Below are 9,215 nucleotides of genomic sequence, written 5' to 3'. Positions count from 1 at the left end.
TAAAAAAAAACAATAATAATAATAATAATCTTCTTCTAGCATTGTGACTGCCAATGGCCCCTGGTCTGTTCATTGATTACTTTATCTTATGATGACTGATGGATAGATGATTCACTTACTTAAACAAATGTATTTGCTGTAAGTCGCTTTGGAAAAAGGCGTCTGCTAAATGCCCTAAATGTAAGTCTTCTGCAGATGGTAGTCATTCACTGTGTCAGAGACTACCACTGTGTTGAAAACATATTTAGAGATTACAGTATATCCTTATGGTGACATGTCAAGCATTACAGAGGAGCCAACAGATAGGGTACAGGCAGGGGTAGAATCCTCCTGCAATTGGTGGACCAGGTACACACCAAAGGTCAGCTGAATTATTTTTTTATTATGAACATTACAACATATTCTCTCCCAATGGTCGTGATAATGTTTTGTTTTTTTATCAACAATCAATCCAAAATACTTCCTCTACTCCAAAAAAAATGTATAGCAAATGTTTCAGGACATGAGAACCCAGTCAAAAACATTTTTACATTTGTAGGTGATTAAATCTCCATTCATGGTATTATGCCAGCCATATTGGATTTTGGCCACCATATTAAATTTAACAAAATTTAAACTAAACTTAATTGCAAGAGTAGGGGCTAAACAAGCATTATCCACTGACGAAACGTGTCTGTCCTATCTAAGATGGCGTTTCCTCTGTGACAGAAGTAGACTATACTAAAAGTAATACGTATTTTTGATACTGAATGACAGTTCCCTGGTAAGGCAATCCATAAGAAATGTATATTTTTCTCTTTGAAATTAAATTGTATGAGTGAGGTGTTGCTGACCAGACTACTTGACTTTGTTTATAAATATGCATTGTTAAAAGGTAATAATACAATTTTCCCACAGACTACCTGACACTCTGCAATATCCAATATATATTAATTTATTACAATAAATACCAATGGGACACAAGCTATGCTTTGTTTTCATACATTTTGACTCAAATGAAAACATATTTAGAGATTACAGTATATCCTTATGGTGACATGTCAAGCATTACAGAGGAGCCAACAGATAGGGTACAGGCAGGGGTAGAATCCTCCTGCAATTGGTGGACCAGGTACACACCAAAGGTCAGCTGAAAAAAAAAATCATTATGAACATTACAACATACTCACTGAATGGACAAAATGGTGGCGAGAAGTGACAAAAGTATATGTATCTGATTGGGATAGGCATAATGGCTACCTTATCTACAATTAAAGTATTTCTATTGAACACTTTACTGTGTGTTCATGTTTGTCAGTTGTGTTCTCTTTTTGATAATTTCTGTCAATCCAGACCTTTCACTCCACTAAGTAGCCAGTCACATATAGTGTGGCATGGGAATGTCATACAATTCACAGCTCAATCCTTAAAGACATGTTCACAAACCAACCTTAATTAAACACAAACACAAACCGGGGCTCACACACAAACACACACACTCAATAAAGATATGTCTTTTGCTGACCTTCCCATTGCGGCAGGCAGAGAGAGATAGAAGAGGTCCCTTGTTCTTTGCTCCTGTGTCTTGATCAACCCCAATCATTTGGCACCTGCCACACGGACCTGTAATCTTCAAGTCAATCACATAGAAATTATGCAGTCATTATCTTTCCACCACCATGTCAGCAGAAACTGTCAGCAATACTGAAAGTCAATGTTGAGCAACCTGACCTGGAAATGGGTGTCTCCAATAATCAAACGCGACCACTGATCTTCTTCAAATGGCTCTACTCCAGAGATGACTAAATTGGCACGAAACCGACCAATTAGCCCCTGGATGTCAAGAGTCTGATCGTCTTCAGAGTGTTCCTGTCTGTCCCACCACATGGTTAAAGCAAGAAAACATGATGGTTCACGTTAAAGCCACAATGGTACACAATTCTTGTGTAATTCACTATGCGCTGTATGATTTAGAGATGTAAACAATTCTTCAGCAAATCCCATATGTGGGCAAAAAAATAGAATACAATTATATTTCTATGTATGTGGGGTTTGTGCATCACAGGTCATACTGTACCTGCTGGTGATGTGTTTCTGGAGCAAATCCACACTGGCACGGTTAATCATTAGGTACTGAGCTTCATTCACCAATGAGAGGGCAGTGGATGAGACCGCTTGAAAGGATTGAAAGTCAGGGCACACTTAACATTAAGTTGCTCTTAATAACACATAGTAACATGTTGCATAGTAATTCGATATTGCATTTTGTAATACATTATAGCAGTGTTTGGTTTATAATTAGTTAATAAATCACTTAGAATCGTTTTATTATTCAAATATAAACCATTTACAAACATTTATAAGTCATTAGTTTAGATCGATCGATATTCACTTGCTGCTGTTGCTTGCCAAATAGGGAGCTTGCAATAATGAGCCAGTTATTCAGGGGGTAATAACACAAATGTAATATTTTCACTGGTTCATTACAAAAAACCTGCACAACTCCATTACTAAGTCATTCTAAAGCAATTACTGCAGTACAACATAGGATTTTGCAGCATGTAGGAATCTCAAACATAAACATTGTGGTGCATACTTGCATACTAAGCTGACCATAATATGTTAAACAGCCTATAGGAAATCACCCATTTACTGTACCTTGTTCAGAACCCTTTTTTATGTTCCGGATTAAATCAGGACTTTGCCTTATCAGACGATAAGGGTGGTCAAGGAACTCTGAGAGCCATGAAGCAGCTTCATCCCCACAGTCCACAGTCTGCACCCTTGTAGAGAGAATACAATCCAAATCATACATGAATAGGAGTTAGGAAATATAAGTTGGGGGAGTTAGGGAAACTCTAGGGTATGCTACTTCTTCGGTGTTTGCTAACTGCTGTCTTTTACAGCAACAATTATTATTCAGTGTGTGCTGGGTAAATATGGTTAAGATACATGATTGTCATCCCATGGTTACAAAGTGGTAATATGATGGTGGAAATAAATGGAAATAGTAAAAAGAGTAAGAGTGAGCACTTGCATGATAATGTCTAATACATTTCAAGTCTACTCAGCAAATGTCCTATCATAGCTTATAGTTTTAATTAAAAATGTAAACTCACCTGTCACCACAAACCTTGCTTTGACACACTCTAAGGTTTTGCTGGGGCTCGTTTTCCAAAGGTACAGATATAGTGTCCATTCCTGAGAGAGAGAAGAAACATATCTCTCAGAGCATATATGTATTCCTGAAAATATGTAAAGATGCTGAATGTCCTGCTTTGCAACAATGTAAAAATACAGTATCTGACCTGGGGCCTGCAGAGAAAGTGTGTTTGAGGACAGGTTGATTTGTGGATGAATGAGGCATAAGCGGGTCTCCCTCTTTTGGCTCAGACACACTCCATTTCCATTCACTACCATCCAGCCCCTGTCATAGAGCAGGCCCCGAGGTCCCACAGGCCAGTCTTGAACCTGCATGAACACACATCACAAAGACAACACACACAGTATTGCTATTGTTACTTAATCAGTAAATTGGCAGTAAGTTAACTAATCAAGATGGGCACAAATCTTGAGAATATTGGATGAGATTTATTCTCACCACATAATATCCAACAATTAGTGTTGTACTTATCCTGTACTACTCTTCTTCATATATTTAGTGACATCTAAACAAAACAATATAAACAGAGAAGCACACAAACCTCAACGGCTGCACAGGATTTGATGGGATATATGTAAATGTTAGTCAGAGTCGGAGCCTTCCCATTGGTCCTCACTTCTTTGGTGATAGCTTTGCATCCATATCCATTCACTGAAGAACCTGTAGTGGCTTGTGTCTCATCTTGGTGGTCAGGCTTCCCATTGGTGAGCAAACTTGGTAGACCCTGAGAGAAACCTCCAGACAAGGTCGAGGATTTCAGTCTCTGTAATCTCTCTTGGTCCACTTTAACAGGTTTGTCTACAAAGCAGTCCACAATAAAGTTCAGGAATTTCTGGCAGTCCTGAAAGGTTGACATGTAGCCAAAGGACACACGCACAGATCCCGTCGGACGGCCATCAACCAGGTCTATGTTGTCTCCACAGATATGACCAGCCTTGAAGAAAGCAAGGGGCATGATAACGGTATACAGTACACATTTAACATAGATTCAGTAAAGGCTCATATTTCTCACCTGTAGATTACTCTTCACCTCTTGGTTGGTGATACCAAGGAAAAGCTGACAGGCACCTGTATTGCAGAAGCAACCTGTGCGCACATGGATATTAAAAAGACTAGCCAGCTTGTCTACCTGCGGAGAAGAGTCAAAACAAGTTGTTACAATAAATGCATCAAAGAGTTGTTATATTCCTTTAACTGATGTTTGAAATTGATAATGCATAGTTTAGGCTCAGTGAATGGAACAGGCTTTTAAGTGGACCTGAGAGTATCCAATCATTTGTCCATGACAGTCCTTTAAGTTGAAATTGAGGATGGCCCCCTGTGTGTTCGGGTTCTCAAACTCGCTGTCAGTGTATATCTGAGCCACTGGTTGCCCGTTGCCATGACAAAGACTTGACAGCAAAATGTAAGTATAGCGTGCTAGGCCAAATGTGTGCAGCTGGATCTTGTCCATCCCCCCTATAGCAGAAAAAGGGGATAAAAAGGTTGCTGTTTAAATGTAAAGTATCCTTCACGCACAGTACTATGCTTATTACAATAGTAGTACTTTGATTGAATCTTTGCATAACGATAGCAACCTAACTCTATCTTTCCATCTGTTTGCCTCTTTTAAACAATTCATAGTACCTGTGAGTGTGTGCAAAGCATCAAAACCATGATTTAAAGCAATGACGTCAAGGAAAGAGATGGTGCCATTTTCAAACCTTAATCAGGAAAGAAAAAAATCTAACAATTAAATCTTATCACATAAGAAGCCCGGCCACTTCATTTGCATAAATCATATTTGTAAATTCACAAATTACTTTCAATGTCCATGTATTAGGTTACCTGTAAGACGTATTTCGTGTTGGCACATAATAGTCCTCCCCAGCTAGGTAGGCTGCTGCTGTACCCCCTCCGAAGTAACCCTTCCTTAGGAAGGTTGCTGTATCATTTCGGACAAGAAGAGCCCCTAAACCTGTGGGGAAGCCGAACATCTTATAGAAAGAGATGGGAATGAAGTCAGCTGGGTGTTTCTGCAGGTCCAGAGGAGAGCAACCGACATGGCAAGCAGCATCCAGCAAGACAAACCATTTGCCCTGGCTGTCACATGCAGGATAGAGCTGCCTCTCCTGGATGCCTTTCACATATCTCAGAGGATACTTTTTGCCAGAGAAATTGCTCTGGGCTGGGTAACAGAACAGGTGTGGTGTCTGGCAACCCTTGCCTTCACTCTGTGCCACATCTGATGCTCTTGCCTCCACTTCCTGGGGTGAGATGGGTAGAGTAACTACTCCCAATGCCGAAGTCACTCCTCTGATACCAACGACCGACGTATGGTTGTCAGTTAGGTAGCAGAACTGACTCGCTGCCTCTGTAGCAGAGGGGGACGTCCAGGGAAAGCTCTCAGCCACTAATCTGAGTGCTGCTGTACAGCCAGGGGTGAAAATCACTGAGTATTCCTCAGGAGTGGTGTTAAAGTGCTGCAATACCCTGCAAGAAAATGTATTTCTGTTTAGTCCGTAGGATAAATTAGTGGTCATGCATTCACATTGGGCAGATTCTGTATAAAGGTTAAGTAATTAGTCATGCCTCCTATGAAAGGCCATTGTCTTTACCTGTGTCTGACACTCTCCACTGTATCATGTGTCAGTCTGCTGCTGGGGTTGTGGCTGTGAGGGTTGCCTGTAGACAAACATATCAAAAGCCAGATGCAGGAGTAGGCCAAATATAGGAAAATAAAATGTAAAAGGCTCTTATGATTGACAGATATTGGGCTCTGAAAGGAATGTGAGGAAAATGTTGACATGCCAATTCTAGTCTTTAAATTATACATTATAACTGTATACCAGTAAAGGAAGTCCCTGAAGAAACTTTGTGAGCTTGTCATCTTATTTTGGTAGTTGATGAAGTTAAAAGATAGTTTGGACTAGAAATAGTCTGATAGATAGATAAAGAGAGAGAGAGTGTAATGTGTGCTTAATGTTTTTAAAAAATCTAAATAGTATACTTGTTCTTCAAGTAGGGTCACATTTTAAATTTGGATTGAGTTGGATTGAGTACATTTTAAAATGTATAATAGAAACTCATGTTAATTTGTGCAACTTAAAAAGGCTTAACGTTTAAAAAGTCTAAATAGTATCAACAATCTGAATGGAAGTTCTTGGAGTAAAGTCAGTCTACAAATCTTATATTAGGATATCATGCACATTCAAGTAAAGCTGAAAAGGTGTAAATATAGAAATATAGAAATAGTAAATACATAGGATAAGCCTGAGGTAGTAAAGTGGAGTGGGTAGAGGGTTGAGTGGTTGAGAGTGGTATAGTTGGTTGGTTAAGTGGTTAAGAGTGGCGTCAATGGGGTAGAAATGGTAGTCAAGAGAGTGCATTATTGTGTAATCATTCTAAGAATGTGTTCTGCAGGTCTCCTGTTGTTTTTATTCAAGAGTTGTGAAAGTTCCATAGCAGTTGGGGCTCTCAGAATGTTGGCCTAAATCAACATTCCACCATGTTAACCGGATGAGAGGTTTTGGAGTTACAAAAAGCTTAATAGTTTAACATGTTTATTATGAGTTTTTGGCACATTTTACAGTTAAAATGGTGTTAATTGCTTAAAAGGTGTAATTGCATCTTTTGGTTTCCATAGACCTCCATGTTAAAAAGTGCACTTTCAAGTTGGTAATGTATAAAAAGTTTAATAATAAAACCAAAAGTCATATCAACGCGAGATAGACCTCTCTGCACATTTTAAAGTTGGATTGGTGTGAATAGCTTAACAGTTGTAGGAGGAGTAGCAGATGGAAAATTGGAATATGTCTAAAAACAATAGTTTCTGAAGCAAACCCACCTAATAAATATGTCAAAGAACAATAGTTGGACTTGCTGAAGCAAGCCCACCTAATAATAAGTATATCTTATAGTCTTAAGAACAATAGAAACAACAATAAGGGAAAGTAAAATAAGTAATTGGAATATCAAGAGTTGGACTTGCTGATGCAAGCCCACTAATTATACTTGATAAATGGCACAATAGGAAAACTCTTACCATATACATTCCTGGACAGATCTTGATAGAATTCTCTCACCAGTGACTCAGGATATAGTGTTGTTCCAGCATGATCCAGGTAAGTTATCCCTTTCAAAAAGTTACTTATATTAAATAAGAGAAAAACATATAGTATCCATAGAAGAAGGACCCAAAACTGAGTAGGATTTTTTTTTTCACGGTGATCAGTATTAAAAAAAATCATAACGCCTCTTAGTGGCAACAGACGTCTTGTTGCACAGATGTTTTGGTTTACCCAAAACTTCAATTGGGTGGGCTTACAATAGAGACTAGATATAACTGTGAAAGTCAAAGTGCGATTAAAGTGACAATATTTAAAATAGAAATACCTTTAATCCTTGTGAACTCGTCTGAGAAGTCTTTTGAATAACCATAATGACTCCAATTTTCCTTGAAACTCGCAAACGTGCACACTTGCTTAAAATCCAACGGGTTCCTCTCCATGGCTGACAGAGCTTATCGCAAAGATTCTTTATAGGTAAATGATATCACGATGCAGTGTGTGTGGTGAGTGACAGTATCGGAAAAGAGACAAAGCTTACACATTGACAAAGTTCTAAGTCCACGCCGCATTTGTTCGACTACTCAATTTCATACTGGCTGCTCACGAGTTACTATCGAAACGATTTACTTCGCATTCCGTAGACGAATGACGCCGTTTGCTTTGAAAACATTATTGATGGCTACGAAAAAAAACGGAGGCTTTAATTCAATAAGACCAGGCCATTTAAAAACAAAAAAGGAAAGTTGGTGGATGCATTAAAACACACACACATTTTTCACGGGACACTTTCTCTCGAATCACAATCGCGCAGAGAGCTTTATTATTGACAACACACATTTACATTAGAAATACAATCAGTTAATAACTACATTCAATAACACTGGTTGTCAACAAACTGCCATGTTAAAGCAACACGACCCACGTGAAACTATCTGTTTTCTCTGAGCTCCAAAAGTGGAACACCGCCCACATACTTCCGGTCAATGCAAATATGTTCATTTTAAAGATCATAGAAGACAGAAGGTATATCGGTTGAAGAATTCTCTTAAAGCTGCTATGGAAGTATCCAAATGTTTTCCTCAAGCTTGACCTAAAATTCCGGGATTTTCTACGAAGTACCTGGATCGAACCGTCTCGCCCTATGTCCGGACGTCCAATGAGATTACAGAAGCAGTCGTAGTGTTGTAAACACTAGAGGGCGTGCGTCCATGAATTAACAGTCAACTGTCTTCATCTTCTGTGATTTGAGTGGCCGTAAACCAAATGTTGGTGACTCACTGCCACTTGTGTGCTGGAGTGTATTATCAACTCAGCACCAGTGTCTCAAGTTAGTCATTCAACTCAGAAAGTCCCACGCGAGATGACTACACGTTACCCCTCATGCTGTCACAAATGCAATGAACCAGAAAGATAGCAAGTGACTCAAAAAAAGTGTATAGATTTCTATGGCAGCAGTACTCTTCCACTCGGATGACATTCTCTTTTTACAGATGTTACTCTGTTCAATTGCTTTTCTTCTTTGAACCACAAGGTGACAATAAATTCATATATTTTTATGTAATTTTGGACCAGAGAGACAGCAGTAAAATTAATGAAGGATGTTGAATATGTTAGATGAAATGCAGAATATATTCTACTATCAGATATCAACAGCATATCCATCACTTTACAAAGTCACCATTAGCCAGAAATACTGCACTTTGAGGTTTCCACTCTTCTAACTAAACGGCTCTAGATGTGTTGATTATTTTGAAGTTAACTTAGAAGTTAACTGACTGTAAAAAAAATAAAATAATAATAATAATAATAAAAAATAAAAAAAACATATGTGGTGCTAAATGGAAATCGTGTAACCAAAGACATGATTTAAAAAATATCTAAAAAGATTTTACATTTAAATACATAATTATTACAGTGTGCGGAGTATAGCATGAAAGTCTAAGCATCATTAAAAGATACAAAGATACAGTTTTGAGACTTGAAAAACAAGACAATTTCCTAAAGTGTATTGAAAAACAGTACAT

At 38.3% G+C, this 9,215-nt stretch overlaps 1 protein-coding gene across 1 annotated transcript; it reads right to left on the bottom strand.

Annotated features, from left to right (window-relative positions):
• Nucleotides 1-469: 469 nt before the first annotated feature.
• mocos (molybdenum cofactor sulfurase) lies at nucleotides 470-7,631 on the bottom strand (the record flags this gene model as incomplete). Its single annotated transcript, XM_083665621.1, has 15 exons — nucleotides 470-1,129; nucleotides 1,505-1,609; nucleotides 1,711-1,852; nucleotides 2,057-2,153; nucleotides 2,638-2,762; nucleotides 3,099-3,180; nucleotides 3,288-3,450; nucleotides 3,684-4,076; nucleotides 4,155-4,271; nucleotides 4,401-4,600; nucleotides 4,769-4,845; nucleotides 4,970-5,614; nucleotides 5,740-5,806; nucleotides 7,167-7,256; nucleotides 7,517-7,631. 15 exons carry the CDS (start codon nucleotides 7,629-7,631, stop codon nucleotides 1,028-1,030), a joined length of 2,520 nt encoding a protein of 839 aa, XP_083521747.1. The 3' UTR covers nucleotides 470-1,027.
• Between the last annotated feature and the right edge of the window lie 1,584 nt (nucleotides 7,632-9,215).

Source organism: Argentina silus (genome assembly GCF_951799395.1).
Source record: "Argentina silus genome assembly, chromosome: 3".
Lineage (NCBI taxonomy): Eukaryota > Metazoa > Chordata > Actinopteri > Argentiniformes > Argentinidae > Argentina > Argentina silus.
This window is presented reverse-complemented; position numbering and strand designations above follow the sequence as displayed.